Source organism: Prunus persica, chromosome G8, assembly GCF_000346465.2.
Source record: "Prunus persica cultivar Lovell chromosome G8, Prunus_persica_NCBIv2, whole genome shotgun sequence".
NCBI classification, from domain to species: domain Eukaryota; kingdom Viridiplantae; phylum Streptophyta; class Magnoliopsida; order Rosales; family Rosaceae; genus Prunus; species Prunus persica.
Genome location: NC_034016.1, coordinates 13,111,214 through 13,135,595, shown reverse-complemented (window position 1 = coordinate 13,135,595; position 24,382 = coordinate 13,111,214). Strand labels below are relative to the sequence as shown.

At 32.6% G+C, this 24,382-nt stretch overlaps 4 protein-coding genes across 4 annotated transcripts in view; 1 reads left to right on the top strand and 3 right to left on the bottom strand.

The window, feature by feature from the left end:
* LOC18767850 overlaps window positions 1–1,334 on the bottom strand; it is a 3,968-nt gene extending 2,634 nt beyond the window's left edge. Inside the window, exon 1 of the mRNA XM_020570625.1 lies at window positions 1,221–1,334. Coding sequence (XP_020426214.1) covers window positions 1,221–1,262 — 42 coding nt within the window. The 5' untranslated portion in view covers window positions 1,263–1,334. The remainder of the gene's footprint in view (window positions 1–1,220) is intronic.
* LOC18767417 (BURP domain protein USPL1) lies at window positions 11,019–12,389 on the bottom strand. Its single transcript, XM_020570627.1, is given in 3 exon segments — window positions 11,019–11,710; window positions 11,713–12,052; window positions 12,243–12,389. Coding segments are annotated over 3 exon segments (861 nt in total). The 5' UTR covers window positions 12,291–12,389; the 3' UTR covers window positions 11,019–11,237.
* LOC18768510 lies at window positions 18,206–19,083 on the top strand. The gene is made up of 2 exons (XM_007201357.2): window positions 18,206–18,355; window positions 18,491–19,083. Exons 1-2 carry the CDS (start codon window positions 18,305–18,307, stop codon window positions 18,800–18,802), a joined length of 363 nt encoding a protein of 120 aa, XP_007201419.1. The 5' UTR covers window positions 18,206–18,304; the 3' UTR covers window positions 18,803–19,083.
* Window positions 20,724–21,960, bottom strand: LOC18766711 (BURP domain protein USPL1). The gene is made up of 2 exons (XM_007200437.2): window positions 21,747–21,960; window positions 20,724–21,610 (listed from the first exon to the last, which is right to left on the bottom strand). The coding sequence occupies exons 1-2, from the start codon at window positions 21,840–21,842 to the stop codon at window positions 20,804–20,806; spliced, it is 903 nt and encodes a 300-aa protein (XP_007200499.1). The 5' UTR covers window positions 21,843–21,960; the 3' UTR covers window positions 20,724–20,803.

Here is a 24,382-nt window from a genome sequence, read left to right as displayed (position 1 = left end):
AGTATATTGCTCTTAATCTAGAACTACTAATCGTATTTCTAATTTAAATTACATGTATTTTTAGTTATATAATCAAGAAGTTCAAGAAAACTGTAGCAATTTTCTAGATCAATACATCCTAATAAAGAAGTACATGGATCCTATCAAATTAACAAGAGAGTACATAGCTTGATTAAAATAAACCAGTTCATGTCACAACAAGAAAAACAAAATAAAATAGTGTATTCTTCAGAATTTCTAAATAATATATCAAGGATTTAATGAAAAAATCATAGTCATTACAGAAATTTCTAAAACTAGTTTCTTTCATTTTATGTTGGATTTGAATTAAAATGAAGGATGAATAATTTGTTTTTTTTAGTACAAGGGATAGGGGGAGGGGGGTTTACACAAATATTCATTGGGTGTTTTGGGGGTTTTCGAACCTCCACACGGGTAGAGGTGGAAGAGCTCAACCAACTGAGTTATATCCCACTAGCAAGGATGATTAATCTTATGCAAGCTATATAGCAATATTTTTTTATAATAATGTTTAAAACCTGTGATCGTAATTCAAAATAAGTAATGAATCAAAACATGCATACTGTTGTAAAATTGAACACCAACTAGCTTATAGTCTAGTGGTATTTCTCTTTCTAATATTAAAAGAGGTCACAAGTTCGAAATCCCCTCTCCATTTATTTGGAAAAAATTATTAAAGTTAAACAATTGGTGATTAGGCACTAAATTCAATAACATCTAACTTTAGTAACCAGGGCATACAATAATCATCTAATCATGTGATATGCACAAAGGAAAATAGTAAAGAGACCATATTATTGTACAATACAATTGTATATCACGTATCTAATAGAGCTAGGACTTATTAGTGAGGGTTGTATCTCGATTAGAAAGGTGACACATAATATAATTCAATAATGTAATCTCAGTAGCATTACTCACGCACAAAATAGTTATAGGTATAGTGTCATTTCTTTTTTCAAAATTTTAAAATGTCAAAAGATCGAATATTCCCTCCTCACTTAATTACAAAAGAAAAAACAAAGTAACACAGAAGCTCTAATTAAGTAAATAGTTGTTACCACAAATATTAGAGCAAATAATAACTGAATTTCTTTTAGTGTGTCATTTCTTGTGCACAGTTAGTAAGTTTACTGTTAGTGTACTGCGAGCAAAAAGATGAAAATAGTTAACTACTGTATGATGAAAGAAATAATTACCACAAAGAACAGAAGACAGAAGATTATGAATCTAGATGCCATCTTTTTCTCTGCTTCAGGCTTTTCTCTGTGGTTCTTAGTGAGGGTGTGCAGGGGCTTTTATAAGCACTGAGAGCTTTGATTAGTATTAATTTAATAGATAATCGTTCTTATCTGAAAGGACTGTAAATATAATGCAACCATGCAAGACTTGACGTTTTCCCTAATCCGCGCGGTGGTTGATTTTAATAACTGATTAATGAATGTCAACTAATCACACTTAAATAGATTAATAAAAGACTACACCTCACATGCATGCCTCACAATATACTTAAATAGAAAAATTTAAAAATGCTTCCAGTAAAAGCACTTATAACTAGAAATGCTCTTTACAGAAGCACTTCCAAACATGCCATTGTTAGCTGAAGATTAGTAAAAGACTTGACGACACGACTAATTAGTAGAATAAGACAATTGGCCGAGGGACCACAAGATCCAGAATGGTAGGAACTAGGAAGGTTGCTGGACCAAAAATTAGAATAGACAATTGCTATCACACCTTCAGACATTATTGTACATTGAATTGATGATCTTATACTTATCATGCACTAACTTCTCTTTGCGTGGAGAAATTATAAAATACTACATAAAATTTGTAGCTTATAGTCTTCTTTAAGGCTTTTGTGCATATTCCTGGCTCATTAAATTCTTAATTATTGATGTATGCCATGAGAGGATTTGTAAATCTCAAAATTGTAGGGTTAATAACATTTCATGTAATGCCACAAGATTTGGACAGCAGCTCAAGACTCTCACAAGGGCCGGTACCCCACAGATTGGCCGGTACCCCACAAATTCATTTGCATTATTTGGCTTTAGGAATTGGGGAAAGAAAGAATATGTATGAGATCAGCTACTCCCTTAGGGAATGCTAACAACTTTCTTTTTTGGAAATTCTTTCTTTTCCTCATAACATGTGTTATTTTCCTTACACTTAAAACAATGTCATTAATATATCACGCAAACTAATTTTTGTTTTCCGAATTTACCCTTATTAAATGTATTGACATTTTTTTTTTTACAACAAGCTAACCTTTTTACATCTTTGTTTCCACCTTGTTAAAAAATTAAATAAGAAAAAACGTAATTTTTTTAAATATAAAATGTTTGCTCTTTTTTTTTTCCCCCAAAGAAAACAAACGTTGCTAACATGCAATTTTTTTTTTAAACAGACGTTTTTTAATTACCGTGAATCTATTGTTGCTAATAAACTATTCTATCATTTTCTATTTTTAAAATCAAATTTTATTTGTCAATGGATATTGGTAATGTTTATCTTCCACTGTTTGGTATTATACATATTTTTCTTCTACTGTTATGTTTTCTTTTCCTTATCTTAGCATTTAACTACTTGTGTTTAAAAACAAGACGTCACGTTCCCATTGGAAAAAAAAAAAAAAACTGACGTTTTTTGTTGAATTTTTTAACAAAGTGGTAAGAGAGTTGTCAAAAACAAAATTCTCAATACATTTAATAAGGATAAATTTAGAAAGTATAAACTAGTTCGTATGACACATTATTGGTATTATTTTAAGGAAAAGGAAAATGACACATGTCATGAGGAAAAAGGAAAAGGTCCAAAAGAGAAGGATAGAGAGAATGTTGCTAGCATTCCCCATCTAATTTTTGGTTAATGTGGAACTCACATATTGATTTCTTATGTGTTTGGAATAATTTTAATATCTATGCGTTAGTAAACACATAAAAAATAAGGAATCAGATTAATGTGAATATACCATAAAATAATTGCAAACTAATTGGACAATTAAAAATCCCACACGTCACCCCGCAAATTGGCTATATAGAAATGCAATCGATGTAACTCATCTCGTGAACTTATACATATCAGAGAGCTTCTATTGAGGGATCCCTGAAATAAGTTTATTTGAGGAACACCCTTATAGGGCCCACTCAACATTGTATTTCACTAATCCAAACTATCTATTTTGTAGATATTCATTCAAAGATCATCTCTATAAACAATACTTGAGTCCGATTTCATTTGACCGCTCAATTAAAATTTTGAAATTTAAGTACTTTTTTGAAGCACCATGTTTCTTGATTTTGTTGGTCTCAATTAGATGCATTAGTGATTTTCAATTTGCATGATTTTTTGCAAGAATAATCTCTGAATGAAGATGTGAAAAATGAATGATTTAGATCGTTGACAAAAATTTCATAGAGTACCCTAAAGGGTATCCCTCAAATAAAATTTCGTAGCATGTTATTAATTAAGCCCATTACATGCTGGTGGATCCCAACAGAAATGTGTACATTGTTTATATTTTTGCTGCGTCACTAACCAGCTAATGAAGTTAACTGATTAACCAATTAACCTTTAATTTAGGGGCAAATGTATCCACATGATTGGGGGAATTTTTGGGTTTGACTGATATGAATGCAGATGATTATATTTGTGATTTATTTGATACCTAATTATGAAGAGCCTTACTGTAATGGTGTAATTTTGTTGAAAGTGCTTATCGGGCCCGTTGTCAAAATATCTTTATAAATATGTTGTTAAAAAAAAAAAGAGTTTTGATTTAATGATGAAAAATTGGTATTGAATACTAAAATGGAATTTCAATCATTTTTTAAGGTGGGGTGTTCTTTGTCGATTTCAATAATTCAAACGATGATTCTGTTTGTAACCATTGAATTATTCAATCACGTGTCCTTTTTTTTTTTTTAATTTTATTTTTATAGATAGACCTCACACACACATAAATATCTATATATATTTAGAGTAAGCGATAATTGTATTCATAATTTGAGCACCATGATCATCAGTTACAAGGGTATAAACTCACCAAAAAGAGTTGATATAAATGTGGAAGCACAATAACCACACAAGGTTAATTCAAATACAGAAAAATATACCACAAGGTATATCTCCACAAATAGTGGCATAAAGCCAAGGAAAGTTCAGAATGAAAACTGCAAGCATGAACAAATCAGATATAGACCATAGTGCCAAAAAATACTAACATAACTACACCTTTTAAATAAAAATACAAGTAGAGACTTGAATACAAATAAAACACCCAACTCACAAAGAATTGATGTAATTATTACAACCCAAGAAAACTGCAAAACCAACCAAAATGACAGAAAGTAGAGTCGCCATCGTAGCAACCACGAAAACAAGAACACTACCGTCGAAGCCCAGGTTGAGAGGAAAACCACAACCACACAAGAACCTACACCAAAAAAAAAAAGAAAAAAAAAAGACGAAACCCACATATGTGCAAAATTAACCCAAACTACACCAATATAAATCTGCAAAACAAGGGGCCAACACAAAGCGGAGAGAACAACCAAACCCTCGAAGGGGTTAGAATGACCACAAGCTCAATCAAAAAACCAAAAGGAAGGCAAGAGGAAAAGAGTGAGGAAGGGGAGGAAAGAAGATGGTGAAGGAGAGGGGAGGAAATATTGTGACTGACCCCCCTCCCTAGCATACACTATTCATTTGGATAGTAACAACTATTACTTCATTTGTCTTTTGTCATGACAAATGTGTAGAAATGCTCTAATAATTGGGCTAAAACTGTGCTAATTCTATAACTCTTTATTTAATGAGTTTTTTTATAGAAGAGGTTTCAAATTCGAATTTCTCCATTTATCATTAAAAGAAAAAAAGAAACATAATGAGAGTTACCAAAGTGGCCATTATTTGGATGAGAGTAGTTGGTTTAATATTACAATTGTAAATAATAATCAAGATATTTGGATGAGGGTGACCAAAGTGGCCATGCTTGCTATGTCACCTACCACCTTATTAAATTAATTGATTATCCAATCTAGTGGGAGTTGTCTTTACTTAACTCATATATAGATGTGATGACGATATAACTTGTGTTAGTTGTGTAATTAGTTCTGATTAGGCTCTTTATGGTGGTATAGATTTGTTGTGGGTGCATTATCTGGCTCGTTTTTAAATGTTTAAATATTTTATCTTTGTAATAAATAAATATATAAAATTTTGATTTTAGGGCATTTTGTAATGAAAAATTGGATATTGAATACTAAATTGGTATTTTAATCCGTTCGTAAGGTGGATTGTTCTTGTCGATTTCAATAACTCAAAGGATGATTATTTTGGTCACCATTAAATTATTCAATCCTATGAGTCTAGTACTTTTTTTTTTCATGAATTCTTCCTTGTTTTTCTTAATACACCTCACATACTATTTTTTGTTTGAACATGATACGAGTTACCATAACTCTTTGTCTTCTCAATATTAGAAGATGTCAAATCTCCCATGGTCAAAATGACAATTGTTTGGATGAGAGTAGTTGGTTTAATATTACAATTGCAAATAATAATAAAGATATTTGACACTTAAAAGTGTATTTGTTGATAATATGGGATCTCTCTTTTTATATATATATATTTTAATAATCAAAATAAAAGACTTCATTCCACCAAAGAGACGAGTACAAATAGCAACTTGCAGAATGCAAAAAGTGGCCTCGTTCATTTTTTTTTCATAAAAGACTCCGCAGCAGGAAATTTCGGTAAAGGAAAAAACGTCATGCGTCATCCAAATGAAATTAAACAAATTATTTTGTTGATGTTGTCGGACCATACGAAAGAGAAATATCACTAAATTAATAAATAGTTAGTAATTTGTCAAACTATTTTTAATACAAAATATTTTTTTTAGGCCAACAAGGTATAATTCAGTGAAAAATAGTCTTAACTTGTAGACCCATGGTCTCGGATTCAAACTCACATAACACCTTAATAAAGTGTGCGTGAGAAACTCCCTCTCCCATTTATAATTTAGACTATCGTTTATATTTACAAAAAACATTTTCTTTAGTAAAAGATTCTATCAAAGTCTTTAATAATGAAATTAACAACCCATGAGTGACGTAGCAAGGATGGCGTATACATCTTCTAGCTAGCTGCACGTTCATTATGCACAGAAAACAACATCTCAGCTTCTGCTCAATTTCAACTCTTCAATAATGCAATTGCTTTTGTGAATAAGCAAAAAAAAAAAAGCTAAACAAAAGAATTATTGAAACTGAGAAACCCAATAATCGCGGCTAGAAACTGAGACTTTATTTTTTCATGATTTTGATTCCTTTTAGAATATTTTTTAGTGTCTCCAAAAGTCGCCCCAGAGGGTAAAACGTCATTGTTTTGTTTTATTGCATCAAAGGCCATAAAAAATGGCACATAATGTTCCCCAAGTGTGCGTAACTTGACCCTTCAGGCACTGATGCCGGCCCTCAAAAAACTAAAGTCTAAGCCGCAGTGCACTTCAGTCGATGGAAATGCTTCCGATCTTTAGACACGTCTCCTCCATAGTTGATGCTGCAGCCACGCACTCATGCTTTGAAAGCAATGCCGTCCACCAGCTTTTGTCCTTTTCTTTTCTTTGGACAAAAGTGATTTTTGTCTATGTAGTTTGCCGATTTTACTACTTTAGTCCTTATTCCTTATAGTTTTTATTTTAGCGATTTATCACGTTAAAGTGTGAAGGATATCAAACTACATGAATCAAATCGCTATAATTAAAATCATATGAGCTAAAGTGAAAAATTCAGCAAACTACAAGAACTGAAAGTGACTATTTGCTTCTTTTTTCATTAGGAATTTCCGACATGTCAAATTTCCCACCATCAATGACCTACCCACATGTTACCATCCTTGCTCATCTATATAAACTCAATGAAAATAGAATACTGATTGAAATGGTCTTTGAATTTATACTCGAGTTTCATTTTAATCATTCAACTAAATTTTTTACCGAAATGGTCCTCCAACTCTCTCTTTCATGTCAAATTATTTCTACCGTCAAATTCTATCAATGTTGTCATCAATTTGAAGGGTAAAACCATCAATTTTGACTATTAAGTAATGATTTTTTGACCGAAATCATCCCTGAACTTATGGATGAGTTCTATTTAGTCCTTCAATTGATTTAAAATAAACAAATAAAAAAAAAAAAAAAAAAATCTCTCTCCCTCTATTGCCTCCCAACTTACCAATTCCCCATCTCCATCAACACTCCTGTACTTGGCAGTGATGTTGCTTCGATGAACTCCGTCATCGGTGCTGTCACTTCTAGCAAACTCCTTCCCATCCCAACCCTCTAGTGACTATGTTTTTTTTGTGGAGGATCAAAATGGAACTCAGGCATAAGTTTATGACCATTCGATCGAAAAATCATTACTTAATTAATATCTTAGTCAAAATTGATGCTTTTAGCCTTTATATTGATGACAACATTAATGGTGGGACTAATTTGCCACAAAAGAGAGAGTTGAAGGACCATTTTAGTCAAAATAATTAGTTAGAGGATCAAAATAAAATTTGAGCATAAGTTCAGGGACCATTTCAGTCAACAAAACATTTGTATTCTAAATGTAAAGGCCTATTCTCTATAAATATATATTACGCGCTTCCGTGCTTGCAAGGGGCTTTTTTTAAAAATAAATAAATTTATTTTAGAATTAAAAAAGATAATGGGTAGTTGTGTTCCATAAAAATAGGATCCATTATCTGCTTTTTCTTTTTCTTTTAATTTTTTTAAATATGAAAAAGTGTGAATTTACCATATTATCCTCATTTAATTAATAATTTGAATTCTTAATGTTTGCATTAACCAATGACATTTTCTAGTATTTTGAATGTTTCATCATTCTCTGCCTTTTGCTTTATATATATAAATACTAGCCTCTCCACACGTGTTTCCGCGCCTGCAAGAGGCTTTTTTTTTTTTTTTAAATTTTTAAATTTAAATTTATTTTAGAATTAAAAAAATATTGGGTAGTTGTGTTCCATAAAAATTGGATCCATTATTTGATTTTTCTTTTTTTTTTAAATTTTTTTTAAATATGAAAAGTGTGAATTTACTATACTATCCTCATTTAATTAATAATTTTAATTCTTAATGTTTGCATTAACCAATGACATTTTATGGTATTTTGAATGTTTCACCATTTTCTGCCTTTTGCTTTATATACATAGATATATATATATATATATATATATATATATACTAGCATCTTTGCACGCTCATCCGCGCTTGCGAAAGGCTTTTTTTTAAAAAAAATTTAAATTTTTATTAGAATTAAAAAGTGTTCCATAAAAATAGGATCCATTATTTTTTTTTTAATTTTAATTTTTTATAAAAATGTAAATTTACCATATTATTATCATTTAATTAATAAGTTTAGTTCTTAATGTTTGCATTAACTAAGGATATTTTCTGATATTTTGAATGTTTCATCATTCTCTGCATTTCGTTTTTTATATATAGATAAAGTTGTAAAGAATATTTATACGTATGGGCATGACTTTTATTTATATTTTTTGGCAAAAATTAAGAAAGAAAATGAGGAAAACTCACTTACACGGGTAGGTACTATTAACAATTTAAACAATAAAGAGCTATTCTCACCCCTTATTATTTTTTAATCCACCTTAAAAAAGAATAATATTAATTTCTTACCTACATTTATTTCCAAGCTACCCTTAATGCATATATTCAACGAAACCACACTTCAAATATTCTCCCACATAAATTTTCATCTTACCAGCTCGTCCATTTTCTTAATTGTCAAATTATCCATTTTATATATTAAGTTTTAATTTTTGGGATTTTGATCACAAAACTTCATTTTTATTTCAAAGGTTTTTTTTTTTTTTTTTTTTTTTTTTTTTTTTTTCTGTTCGTTAGAAGTTGGGTCTTAATGTGCAGAAGAGGAGATTATATAGAAAGTTTTGTTCAATTTGTCATTGTCCAGAAACTGATTGATACGAAAAAAGAAGAAGCAAAAGTAACACAACTTGGGTCAAAGTGACTGCCATATCTAATTTGGCTATTCTTAATAAATCCTAATAGGTTTAGGTCCATATCTATTTTTTTTTTCTTCTACCAATATGGAAATGGCTCAAGATCTTTGGGATTCAAGAAAGAAAGTAAAGCAGATCAATGGCTCTGAGTCCTCATATGCTACTTTACAAAAGGTTAAACTTGTTATCAAAAATTTCATTAAAATAAGAGAGAAGAAATAAGACTGGTGGTGGGAATAGCAGCACTTCAGATCATAAAAACATAAGGTCGTCAGTGGGGTATAGCTCAGTTGGTTGGATAGAGATTTAAACGAATATTCTGAGCCCAAATAAATATTTGTGAAAAGTCCTATCCCCAATCGCTTGTACTAAAAAAAAAAAAAGTGTAGTCGAGTAGGACCAAATGCCAATGTTAATGGGCCAGACTAAATTAGGTCAAGTAGGACCAGGCCAACTCCGAAGATATGATCAAGGCCCAAATCATGTCAATCATAAGTTTTTTTTTTTTTAAAGAATGAAGGGGGATGACTTGAACTTGCGACCTCTTTCAATATTGAGAAGAAAGATATAACTAGGTGAATAATTAGTTGATCAATTATGAGCTTTTAAAACTCTAAAATTCAGTAAAGGACCCACTAGTGTAGTGATTTGGAGCAATTGCTCCCCCATGAAAGGTCATGGATTCGAGTCATAGCATCTGTGTAGTGTGTGTGAGTTTGGTATATTATTGCCTCTCTCAATAGAAAAGATCTTTATAAAAAAAAAAACTATTAAATTCATTTAAAAAAAATGGTTTTTACCACCAATTGTCCTAGACGTTTTCATAGTTATTATTTTGGACGTCGACATTTTTTTTGTTTGTTGGAAGAGATGCTTTATTAAAAAGTAATAAACACTATAAAAGTGTACACAAATAACACTGAAACAACCAATGCTATCCAAAACACAAACATGAAAGACATGAACAAATGCGTGATGTTTTAAAAAAGACTCAACTCTTTATGTATGGATTTTTTATTGTCATGACTTGGCGATCCCACTTCTCACTATTTTCCATTCCAAATGCACAGCGTCAGCCTTGCTTATGATGAAGCTGAAATTTGGTTACATTATACTAACTTGTACAGCCCACTAATTTACCACAGAAAGACAAATAAGGCCCGAAGCACAGAGTCCTCCATTATCAACTTCAACGCAGATGAGGCCATTTGGGTCATTTGCTGAAACCAATAAATTTGAAACTTTTCTAAACCCCACGTATGGAAACGCCCACTGATAAGAAAAAAAACACCCAGGAGGAACAAACAAGTTTACACCAAACTTACAAATCTGCTTATGGGTACTTAATAACATCGACCTAAAGGAGGACAAATTTTTCGGTATGAACATATCGCTACGTGATGCTATCAATTCACCTATATATAAGTACATAGTTGGATTAGTATTAGTGACACCGGACGGTCACAACCTGTTTTTTTTTTTTTTTTTTTTGCTCCAAATGAACACCATTATAAACTTGTACTACATATTACATATCAAACAGATAAGGTTTAAGGTTTAAGCCATGCCTTGATTTACATTTGGAGTTGGGTATCATGTGTTGATGGTAATTTAAGGGTTGTTTTCTTTGTTCTAATCGAACATCCAAATAAATAATAATAATAATAATAATTTACATATATATGACGCAGGTCACCAAAAATCCAATTGTATATGTTTATCTACTCACTCTAGACACACAGTCATATACATTTCTGCACAAACACAGCCATGGCTATATACCGTCAGAAAGTAAACAAAGGGAATTGCTAGCTTGTCCAAAGTAAAGCATTCTTAGAAGTAAACGATGCACTAAGTTCATACACGTCAGGGAAAAGATTATTTAGTACCGAGCATAAATTGTTTAGTATCGGGCATAAATTTATAGTACGTATCTGCTACATTGTCAATATAATCTAGGTTTATATTAATTCATATAACCTAGAATAAACAGCGATGGATCATTATATATATATATTGATAATGTATCAAGTATTTAAAATTTCATAGTCGGTACCATCCAATCACTCCTTTAAGCATAACACTGTGGGTGACATATGCTATTGAAACGATTGTTTTAGTACCATGCATGCATTTACAAATTGAAAACCACAGTGCTACTATTAAGCTGGCAGTGGCACCCAAACAAGATTATCAGCAGGAAAGAAATGGCAGACAGGGGAGCTCCCAGGTTGACCATCAAGCACACTGAATGCCGCATGGCTAGGGTCCCACTGAGAAGTATCAAAGTGGCAAACAGCAGCAGCTTCAACTCTCTCTCCATTCTCACCACCAAGCAAAACTTGATACAGCCTGTTCTCACTTTCTTGGCTATGGCAATAGAAAACTGCATAAGGGTAAGGCATGGTGTGGCATCCAATCATTTTAGGAGCCAAGATCTCCTTGGGAGCTTCCAAAACGGTGTAGTTTTGGAAAAGGGTAGTTGAGTTTTTGAGTTGGGATGTGGTTAAGACCTTGAACTTGGTGCTTGATCCAAAGAGGGCACCTACAAGATCAAGCATGGATTCTATGGAGGCAGCACAAAACTTGGCCTCTCCTTTGATGGGTTCAAGCTCACATTGGGTCAATGTGTATCAATGGACTTGGCTTGGGGAGAGTCTTGGGTGAAGGAGAAAAATTCAAGAAGGTAGAGTTTTGAGATTGAGAAAGGAATGGAAGCAGCTTCTTCTCTAGGCAATATTCTAGGAGATGTAGAAGGGTCATTTTTGGAAAAGTATACGGGCATGGTTTTCCCTAGATTGAGATCTTTTGGGGTGAAGAAAACATTTAGTGCAGGGTCCATGTGATGCATGTGGGATGATGATGTTGAATGATCATGATCATGCTCATTGCCTTGATACAAATCAATCAAGTCTTCATTGTTGTCTTTCCCATTTCCAAGAGAAATAATCTTCCTGGCATTATTCCCTTGTGCAGTCTGAAATTATATGTTCAAACTTCAAGCAATTAGGATGAAACAAAAAAAAATAAATCAAAGCAAAAAACTTCTAGACACACTGCAACAAATGCTGTTGAACTAAGAACACAATCAAAGAAATTATTACATCAAATTCAAGAAAACTTTGATGAATTGGTGAAAATTCAGTGAGGTGGAAATTAATGCCTACCAATAAAACAAGCAGTGCGTATAAGATGAGGCTCCAAGAAGGACGCATTTCCTGTCTTCAAATTGTCTCGATTTTCTTTTCTTTCTGATCTGCTTTGCAAGTAAGGAAGCAATAATATCATGATTTATCAGTTGGGGACTTAAATTTAATGCAAGTAGAGTTTTTAATTCCTCTTATTAAATTAATCCGCACATTATGCTAGCACCTACGCAATTTCCTTCTTCTTCGTTTTGCTAAGATATTTTTTTTCCTCTTATTATTATACTTGGTGCATTGTTTGTAGGTATTACAAATTCATAAGATCATATTATATAATATTCATTTTTCTAGTTATGTAATTAACCCAAGTTTCAATAGGGCATTTGATAATTGCATTTACAAAACTCGTTTTTTTATTCAGTAAATATCATTAATAATATTTGAACTTATTACATCTTTCAACAAAAAATAGAGAATAAATTCAACTGAACGAATGCTCGATGAATTTATAGAACTTGTTGAGTATAAAGTAGCCGTATCTAATCGACAACATCTCCAACCTGTAATACTGTCAACTATATAATATCAATGTGTAGTGTGAAATTTTCTTGTAGTGATTTTAATCGTGTTCCAAGAGATTACAAAATGCATACTATTAGCATAGCATCTCATGGCTATGAATTACTTACGGTAGACATGGTTAGTGTAGTACTGTCTCGTTGACATTCACAATAAGATGATAAAAGGGAAGCCAAAACAAGGGACATGGTGAGTGCCAGATCAAAAAGAAAAGGGATTCGAGTGCCTACTTTATATCATCAATGGCTCTCCTCACTTAGACTTTTGGTGAAAGAATGGTACTTCAATTTTGGTAAAGAACTCAATTTCGGCTAATGTCCTTTAACTAATTTCTTCAATGATTTTATACCTGCCTACTCCCACTAACTTTAGTTAAGCTTGTGGAGGGAAATGGAAGATTCTCTTTGATCATAGAGGCTACTTTTAGTACTTGAATAAAAACGATATGTATTGATAATCTAATAAAATAATATATTAAACTGCATTAAGGAGATAAAACTTACTATAATTTCATTTTATAAACGATTTCGATTAATAATCTAATAAAATAACATGTTAAATTGTGTTAACAATATAAAACTTTATATAAGAATCGATTATATGATTTTACAACTATTTTAACTTTTTTTTCTTTCTCGTCTTCTCCATTTTGCGCTTAAGAATCCCAATAAGCATATAGATAAACCCTAGATGTGGCCTGGTTCAATGTATAAACACCCAACAACTTCACCAATAAATAGTTAGCTTTATTGAGAGAGAGAGAGAAAAAAGACTAAGTGCAAGTTTCACTCGACAAATTTATATACACAAGTCAATGAACAATGAAATCTCTCTTACAAAAAAGAGAGAGAGAGAAAAGATTCTGCTTTTCTAGATCTCATAAATCTACTCGTTGAAAGTATCGCCAGTGTACAAAGTCTTTTGATTATCCTCACCGCCCCAATGCATGAATCAAATTTGGTCATCATCATAACCAAAATGAACCTTTCAATGGCTAAGAATTTCTTCACAGAAAGTGATAACCATTAGCAAAGCACAGACCATTCCAACCAATCGTGAGCTTACATGCACATACACCTCTCTGGCCATTTTGAGCCACCCTTTTACCAAATGTTGATCGTGGAAAGATCATAGCCAATAGACAAATAGGCAACGACCTCCAAAAAGACCTATTTTACTTTATTCATCACATTGTTTTGTTCTTTTTTTTAAAATAATGCAAGTTGACATCATGTGTTTTGTCTCTTTTTGCAACCTGATCAGCTAAACTTAACGTGATCTCTAATGAATTAAAATATATATTGGAAGAAAACCAGAAAAGTACAACTAGAAACTTCTTTATACATGATACAGAACTCAAGTTGACTTTTGAAAACAAACATGTTGCATTACTATATTCTCGAATCTGAATTATTAGATTACAAGAATTCTTATTTGAATATCTAAAAAGAGAACAATATTGACAAAGTACAAAAAATTATTTTGGTTAATTGACACACGTATGGCTGGTTGTTAGTTGTTGATACATAACGATCTACATCGATTCATGACCCACTTTAAACCTGTAAGACAACTTTATTACTAGAAAAACGAATTTTTAAGCCAAATAGAATACGTTTTTATAGATGAAACAAAATAAACAAACAAAAAAACCCTAGTTTTTTTAATTTAAATTTATATAAAAAAAGTAATGCTATGCGAGTGAACAAATAAGAAACAAAAAGTACAACTAGACATTTCTCACAAGACAAGCACAAGTACACAATTTATAATATATTGTGGTGCACATTATAAGTTGACTTTAGCATAAAGAGCCAACCCACATTTTTGGTGGGCATGCACTATAGAACCTAATCGAACCGCCCTTGAGTTTTTCCCCTTGCTATCTTCGGACAGTCTTTAACCAATCTCAATTAGATCATATTCTTTTGTCTTTCTCAATTTGTAAGTCAGCTGATAATCAACATGAGAATCCTGCATGGAATATTACACACTAGATCCAATATGTATATTACAATGATTATTAATATTTTGCAAAGTTTTGATTATGACTGCTTATATAATTATAGCCTCATAGAAAACTAATATTTCAAATGGTGATGTCAACGGTACGTGTAGATAAGTTTGTGACATGTATTTTTAGTGGGGATACGTGTATTAATATCTGTATTTTGTTATGGAAAAATTGGAAGTAAACAAATCATTTCTTTGAAGATATAATATGAAGGTCAACTTGTTATTCAAAAGTTGAAAGTTTGAGTCTCTTTGGTGGATATGTCAGGATGACTCCATCTTCCATCACATGGAAGGGAAGGCAAAGTCGAACTCTCTATCTTTTTTTGTTGTGGAAGTCTCTCTCTTATGAATGTGAAGATAAGCACTCTTTATTTTAGTTATAATCTCAGCTGTCACATGGGTATTTATATATTATATAAGTGATATTGAGAAAAGGAGGAATCAGACTTAGGATCAATGGTCAAGTTCGTGGCACCTCGTTTTAAACAACACCATAGAAAACAGTGATGAGGTAGCTTCATCTTGCTTGCCGTTCGAATATATAGCTTCCATTTCTAATGATCGCGGACGACACAATGTAGCTCCCCTTTGCTCTTAGGGTTGAGGAGAGACTAAATGTAACTTGACTCAATCGGAGCCAAATGTGAGGAGGAGTTGCTCAAAGAAAGAGTGGTACTAGCATCAGCACTCGACGTTCGTAGATGGAGGCATTGTTTTTTTTTTTTTCGTTTTTAAATTTTTTTTGTGAGGGATTGGAACTTAAATTAACCAAAAAATTTGTTGGTTTTGAAGAGAAGGATTGTGCCTCCCAATAAAATTTCCCTTATCTTTGCTCATAAGGGCCAAGAAGTTGCTACTACGCTACCTGCAACCATGTTGCAATAACAGTTTTTGTGATTGTAACTACAACATAATCCGACCTCCCTATGTAATTATTTACCTGTAATTTTAATAGGAAAAATTAATACATAAATTAATCCTCGGCGTAATTCTCAATGGTTCATTTGAAACATATGACCAATAATTTTTTTTTGATATCCAAGAGAGTCAAATTCATTAAAAAAGAAATACAAAAAAGAAATCGATAATATGACTTTCTCTCTTTTGTCATATGTACATCGACCTCATTACGTCTTATATTAATAAAATTATTTGTGAGATCATCAAATACATAATGTACAATTACATAATTAAACTTATTAGTGCCGGTCCTAATTTTTCCTCTGTATATAATAAAACGTGCTTTATTTTGACCTTTAATAAGGTGGATTATTTGAAGATCAATTTTCAACCCTCGTCGAGTGGAGCCAATAGCTATGATAGCGCTAATCCATTACTTCAAACTTAAAAATTAAAACTCTAAATATACAAAAGCATGACCTATAGCCTAATAGCATGTTGTGTAATGAGCCAAATAGATTAATTTGTTTGCTTGTCTTGCCGTCCCTAGCTTGCTACATGTAGCCCTGAAGTGGTCTTAGCCCTGGGCTACACCTGCTTCATTGAAAATTTAAAGAGATTCCTAGTATTTTTATGGAAGAATTTGCAAAATATCCCACCAAACTAAGTTATTCACAATCTTGACCCCTTCGGACAATATACCACATGAGTTTTCTTATATAAGGAACTGTATTTAGGTCAACTTTGGATATTTTGTTAGCCCTAATAGTTTTCGTGGATCAGTATTTTGTTTGGGGAGTTTTTATTGTTAACATATTTGCACGAAACATATAGAAATTAGTATTTTGCATGTCAGAATGGTGCTGCTTGTATATCTTTGTTTATCATATGTGCATGTGCATCTAGAATACCTCAATGGCAACCCTCCTCTCTTGTCCCTCTTCTACTTTTCTTCTAGAACTTGTTTAGTCTCTCTCTTTTAAAAAAAAATCAAGGTTTAGTCTCTCTTGTTAGGTAAAACGAAGAAAAGACAATGAGTATACTAAGCGAGCAAAATAAATTTTAAATAAGCAGTGTGCATCGTATTTATTGACAACACCACTCATCTTATCTCTCGTATAAAAATTTAATTTATATGAAAAACTCAACTTCTGATATATACCTTTAATAGTAATCATCCACTTCTTGGGACGTACAATTTCATCCTATCTATTGTGAAGCCAAGCCAATATTTTTGCAGATGAATTGGCTAAACTCAAACATTTTCATCCTCAACTTTGCATTTACTTTTCTAATTTTCCATTTTATGTAAAATTACAAGATTACAAGAGTTGTGCTTTGTGTTTGTATAGCAGAAGAAGTATTATTTGTTTACAAAAGTTTGTTGTGTATATTCATAGCAAAAGCAGGTCAGCATTGATCACGCACATAGTTTATAAGCCACTGGTGATAAACAAAATTGTAGTGCAAAGCCCACTTTTTCTTTTCTAGAAACTGCTTCTCTTCTTTTCGGGAAGGAACCATTTCTACTTTTTGCAAATTACAGTTTGACATATATGAAAAATAATTCAATTAAAAATATATGCACACATTTCATACTGTGATTGACAGGAAAGTAGAAATTCCTACTTCCAGAGAAGGAGTACGCAAATATTTTCCTTTTTTTTTTTTTTTAAAATTCTATATTTTTATACAACTTTTGAGAGCATAGCACTTTTGACTACCAAGTACACCCTGTCATACAAAATCTAGAACCTGTTATGTCACCCAATTAACAACCCAAAAATTAAAATATTCTTTTGCAGTAATCTAAAGGGGGAAGTTGCGTGCTCTGACCTTTAATTGAACTTTGATCAACATTTTGTAATAAGATAAGATGGAATGAGTGCTATCAATTCCAGTTGCTCTCAAAATTTGATCAACTTGTAATTGTCAAATTCAACTCGAGAGGAATATTCCATGAAACCCACCTGGATTTTGTTTCACAAGTCAAACTTTTTTTTTTTTTGGTAATTAAGTCCCCTCCAACCTAAGCTAAATTGTCATCTCTATTTGGTCAAAAGTGTTGGAAACTTTTTTTGTTGTTGTTAGTCATAAGTGTTTTAATCTTGTAAGCTTCATTGATATATGTGGTGTTCACACTTGAAATAAAAGCTGACATCATCAAAGTTCGAAGAAGGTCAGGTAACGCTTCAGTGTTTATCTCTTTTATCACATATCGAATTAATCATGTGACGAAATAAATAGGCATATATATATATGGAAGTTTTTCTCTACCTTAGATCAACAGTTGACAACCGTACCCCAAACGCACATGAGTGTCTGGAAGGCTCACACCAGCAATTGTTGCACCAGTTGCAATTTAACCCTATATGACATATTTGGAACAGTCAAAACCCCATGCCAGCATTACTTAAAGGGTTTTTTTTTCATTGCAGGGTCACAAGTTCTGCTAAATTGCATAAATGTCTCAAAATATAAACAATTAATGTGTTTGACAGACAGCATGCATAGCTGCCTATAAAGAGACACAAAGCAGAGAGAGCTGATCATTTAGAGTAAGTGTGTTCTCTTGAGCTAGCCGAGATATGAAGTTCTCTATCTCTTGCCTTCTTCTAATTCTGTCCTCCATTCTCTTGGTAAGCATTTCTCAAACAGCTTTTAGTCACATAGTTTTTCATATTTAATTGAATTCCTTTTATCAAAATTTAAGAAATTATTATAACTTTGATTCAATTTTCATCATCTAACCCCTTTTCATGGAACGTATGTAGCTTTCCCAGCAGAGCAATGCAAGAAAAGACTTGGGAGGCTACTGGAAGAGTGTGATGAATGACCAGCCAATTCCAGAAGCCATCAGAGACCTCTATTTCCATCAAGATCATGAAGATCATTTGCCATCTCTCCCTGGTTCAAGAGAAAAAGACCATTTTGTTAGGGACTTTGATATTAGGCATAATGCTATAATATACCATGGAGCTCATCATCATCATCATCAGCAGCAGCAGCCTGCAGAAGACAAGCCCATGCATGATATGGAGCCCAAAGAAGAAACTTCTTATATTGAAACAGTCACCCATGGCTGAAGAATCAGATATTCAGAAAGATCAGGAATATATTTCATGTGTTTCTTCTGTTAGAACAAGTTTGAAATAGAGGACCTAGCTCTTATGTTTGTACTATGTTTAGTAGTGTTTTGTGCTTGGGTGTTGGGATTTCTCAGTTTTTAATTATGGTTATGTTTCCATGTAGCCAAGGGAGTGATAATTGAATGTTTATATACATTAAGTGTGTGAAACATGCATAATTAATGGTGGAATTACTGGATTGATTTCTAATTAATATTTTGGATATTTTCAGAGTAAAATCTTTAGTTCTTTTTTTAGTTTGAAATAAATCAACCACCACTAGATCATCCATATGAGAGGGATCAAGAACAGAGAAGCAGAAGTGACTTTGCAGATGGAAATTTTATCTGTTCTTTCTGCAGATGAAATTCCAACTATAAACATCTAATGACAACCTCTGGTTTACAGATTTCTTGGTGGATAAAGTGAACAAAGCCATGTAAATTCAACATTTAATCTCTTGAGAAAGCTTGAGTCAAATACTAAGAAGCAAAGCATGATGAGCGCCTGAATTGACAGAAATATTTTTGTTTAACATAACAAGTGAGAGGAAGTAAGGCGGGGTTGGAATTTGGAAGTGCTAGGTTTTTAGTGCTCTGCCCTGCAGCTTTGAGACTTGGTCAACAAAAGCTGCTCCATTTTCAATGTTCAATCATTTCAAATGCATGCTTCCAAATACACAGAACCATTTCTGCAGTGTCACAAGGAAAATAAGCAATTCTTTTGTGCATGGTTGCCATTTGTTCAAACAATTCAAATGCATGCTTCCGAAGGTACAGAAACATTTCTGCAGTGTCACAAGGAAAATAAGCAATTCTTTTGTGCATGGTTGCCATTTGTTCAATCAATTCAAATGCATGCTTCCAAATTTAAGCAGATTCACAGAGAAAAGAAGCAGTTCTTTTATGCAAGTTTGCCATTTGCTCACACCAGGCCACAGCCTAAAATGTTGAAAACCTGTGCATGGTTGCCTTTTTTCAGTTTTTGACTGCATTGCATAGTAAATTGTTGCTCACTAAATTTAACAAGCATAGGTAATTGTGCTTGGAGAAGAATTTACATGTAATGGACTATGACGGTACCTCAAATCTATGCAATGGACTATAATGGTATCTCAAATCTATCACGCTTTCCATCATTTTAATAGAATGGCTACATGACTTTTTCTGCACTTGATAAACATTGTACAACAGTACAGTACAGCACAGAACAGGCCTAGTACAGTATATTGTACCACCGCACTAACATCACACAAGCTATTTGTTTTCTTTTTTTATCATCAAAATGATATTAGGAAAAAGCTGAATGCGATGATTATGAAAAGAGAGGAATCAAATAGATAGTTGTAAGAGTAAACGTTCATAATCACTTGACTTCAATCATATGTGTTCGAAGGAATCAAAGCTTTTCTTCAAAGCTTTTTTTATTGAAGAACGAATCGAACTTAAGACTAAATATGAATCAAACTTAAGACTAAATATGATCTTAATTATTCGGACTATAAGAGTAAATATGATGTTAATCACTTGAGGTACAAGCACAGTATATGTATACTGATACAGAACAGATAGGACTCGACTCAGATTGCTCACCAAGGTTTCTGATGCCTCATGCATAGAAATTTAGATCTCAAATTATTCACCAAGGTTTCTGTTGCTTCATGAATAGAAATTTTTTAAGTCGTTTCAAATTCCATTAAGGAATCTTTTTCTATTTTCAAAATTGTACTTTTTCATTGTAAACATAAGAATTTATATCCTAATCAGACAGCTAATTTGCAGCCTTTTGTAAACCTGTTTGGTTGATTAATATTTCTTTTATGATAGTATTTTTTCTTCAAGAATCAACAATCTGGTCATTAAAACTTCAGTTCCAGGAATTTCAGTGGGAAAATCAAAAGCTTCCGAAGAAGATTGACCTTTTATATTATGTTCAAACACTGGCCCTGCATTAAAAGTACTACATTGAAGTGGATGCTTGAACCCACACAAGATTATCAGCAGGAAAGAAATGACACACAGCAGAAGCCCCTGGTTTAGTTCTAAGCACGCTGAAAGATGCATGATTAGGGCTCCATTGAGAGGTGTCCAAGTGACAAACAGCAACAGCTTCTACCCTATCTCCATCCTCACCACCCAACAAAACCTTGAAAACCTTGTTCACACTTTGCTGGCTGTGGCAGTAGAAAACTGCATAAGGGTAAGGCATGGTGTGGCAAGCCACCATCTTGGGAGCCAAAATCTCCTTAGGCTCTTCCAAAATAGTGTAGTTCTGGAAATTGGTAGTTGAATTTGTGAGATGGGTTGTGGCTACAACACTGAAAGGGGATTCCAGTCCGAAGACGCCACGTGTGAAGTCAAGCATGGATTCTAGGGAAGTAGCACAGGACTTGATCTCTCCCTTGATGGGTTCAATCTCACACTCCCTGAGAGTGTCTTCCATGGCCTTGGCTTGGGGAGAGTCTTGAGAGAAGGAGAAGAAGTGAAGGAGGTGGAGGAGTTGTTTTGATGAGAAAGGAATTTGATCAGCTTCTTCTCTTGGTAACAAGTGGGGGGATTTTGAAGGGTTTCTTTTGGGAAAATAGATGGCCATGGTTTTGCCCTCCTTTAGATCCTCCAAGGTGAAGAAAATCATAACTGAAGGGTCCATGTGATGATGCATGTGGGATGATGGATGATGAGCATGAGCATGCTCTGTATGTGTTGTTTCATGGCCATCACCATCTAGTGTTTCACTCATCTTCCTGCCTCCAGTTCCTTGAACACACTGCACAATATTTAAGCAGAAACCCAAAAAAAAAAACTAACAGTTATTAGAACTAGAGATTCCTATGCTGCAGCATGATCAAATTTCTCTCAATTACATGATAAGAATATGAAGAGTGGGAATAAATTGAAGTTACCACAACAAGAACAAGTAGATGAAGTAAGGGGCTCCAAAGAGCAAGTCCTGAAGGCATGTTTCTTCCCTTGTTAAAAGTCCTCGCCACTTTGTTCATCTGGTAATTTTGAAAGAGCCACAAAGATATATAAAGTTCTAATCTTTGACTATCTAGACATGGAAAAGCTATTTCTCAAAGAAATTATTTCCCTAGGAAAAACTAAAATTTCAACCAGTGAGCTAAAAACTCATTTACTGACCAAAGGTGAGCAGCTGTAGCTCTATCTATAATGCATCTTTTGACTTGCAGGTGGCCTATTGGCCATCCACTTGTTCTTTGTCTCTTTAGTTTGTCTTGTTGTCATTATTATTATTATTATTATTATTATTATTATTATTATTGCAAGTGTAAATTCTGAAGATCCATGCTTATGTGTTGGGTCTTTGGGCCTTTTGGGCTTTCCTTAATGATGTAGCATTTCACTCCAAAGCCTAAGGCCCGTTTGGTTTACAGAACAGATTTAAGAGAAAATTACTTTCCATGTTATTTTCTAAGGGATGGGAAATGGGAAATGGAAGATTTCTTTATCACATTTGGTAATACCGGGAAAGTAACCGGGAGATTTCACTTTGTTTCATTTCCTATGCTTGTTTTGAGTAGGAATGAAAAATAAAGTTTGTATAATTTTTCAATTATACTCATATTAAATCAAATAAAAAAAATGCATTAATTGATATATTGTAATTCTAATTGTTAATGGAGACAAAATGGTGATGAAAAATGTGCATTGAATGTTAATTCATTTTTCAAAACTTTCCCATAATGAGGAAAAATAAAACCCAAGTTGAGATGAGGGCTTCACTTTCTCCATTACTTTTTCATGTGTCAGGCAACCATTTCCTACGTGTGGAATTACCAAATATGAGTAAACAATTAATTACCCATTTCCAAACCTCATTTCTCATGAACCGGGCCATAAAAAGACAAGCAGAGTCAGCATTTATCTACACACAAACAAAATGTCGGCAACCTTCAAGATTTGATTAGATCTTCTCTGCTGTAGATAAAGATGAATAATAATAGAACCCACCTGAATAACTCAATTATTTTTAGGATTTTAATTTTACCTTCTTTTTTTTACCAACATGGAATGAGTGATTCAAATTTTTTACATTGCAATTGATTTGCTAATCTTGAACTTATAGATTTAAAATTGTAACAAATTTTAGGACGGCCCAACCATTATATATATTTTCATTTGTGAATTTTTTTTGGGTCATAATATATCATTTTCTTATAATGAAGAACACATATAAAAAAAATTTATAAAAATGAAATCTATATAAGCAGCCATTGATGAAGTATAGGATTGGTGTAAAAAATTTAAAGTACACAATTTCTGTTAAAATGAAAAAGAAAGAAATTCAACAATTATTTCTTTAATTAAATTAATTTTCTAAATCATCATTCAACAATCATTCCTACAAAATAAAAAAAAATAAAAAAATTCAACCTAACTAGATATCTGTTAGTCATTTAATTAAAGCATGATAATTTCTGCTTTCGTTTATATTTTTGGAGTTTTAACGTTGGCCTAAAAAGTAGAAGATTCTGGTTATCAAACTACAATGGTGCAACGTAAGAGTTATGATAGGATAAACAGACCAAATCCTTTGTCAAAGGATCTTGCCCGATGCTGAACACAATGAAAATATGTCCATAATCATGCAAGTCACTTGCCAAATATAGAATGCTTATTTTATTGCATTATTGGAGGTCCCAAAAGAAACAAGAAATTATTTACAAGTAGAGCCCCATGCTGCATGTGTGAAAAATATGTGGACACTGAAGTGGATAGTTTTGGATTATTGCCATTAAGTCATCTTCCTAATTATTATCAGAAAATTATTGGAGCCCAAGAACATACGTGGAATCATATCACATAGATTTATTAATAGAAAAAAAATCATGTCTATTTTAGAAATCTTCCAAAAATATAGGGCCCATATTTAGATACGCCCTTGATCTCTTCTAAATATAATAATCAAACTGTGAAATATTAGTAGACGATCTTTACTTGAGCTCATACATATAAAATTGTAGTTGTATTTGTAATTTTGGGCGATGTATTTCATGTTTGATTTGCTAAGGTGTGTGATTGTTATGTTAAAATGTATTTGGTCTTTAGAATTATTAGTGGAGATATAGACCATGCAATGTCGCCGATGTATCCTCCTATATCAAGATTAACCCTTTGTGGTTACTGTGCATTCATCTTTGTATTAACCTTTTATGGATATTTGGTCTTTGTGTCCAAATATTAAATACAACTAGCCTCTCTTCCGCGCTTGCGAGAGTCTTTTTTTTTAAAAAAATTAAATTTATTTTAGAATTAAAAAAGATAATGGGTAGTTGTGTTCCATAAAAATAGGATCCATTATCTGCTTTTTCTTTTTCTTTTTTAAAATATGAAAAAGTGTGAATTTACCGTATTATCCTCATTTAATTAATAATTTGAATTCTTAATGTTTGCATTAACCAAGGGCATTTTCTGGTATTTGGAATGTTTCACCCCCTCTGCCTTTTGCTTTATATATATAGATTATTGCTAATTTTAAATAATAATAAAAACTGTAACAAATTTTAGAATGGTCCAA

Bases quoted from the DNA above. Each gene is read 5' to 3' on its own strand.
- LOC18768510 (XM_007201357.2), top strand. From the start codon at position 18,305: ATGAAGTTCTCTATCTCTTGCCTTCTTCTAATTCTGTCCTCCATTCTC. The intron at 18,356-18,490 runs GTAAGCATTTCT...GAACGTATGTAG, and splicing joins TTCTGTCCTCCATTCTCTTG to CTTTCCCAGCAGAGCAATGC.
- LOC18766711 (XM_007200437.2), bottom strand. From the start codon at position 21,842: ATGAACAAAGTGGCGAGGACTTTTAACAAGGGAAGAAACATGCCTTCA. The intron at 21,611-21,746 runs GTAACTTCAATT...AATATTGTGCAG, and splicing joins ATCTACTTGTTCTTGTTGTG to TGTGTTCAAGGAACTGGAGG.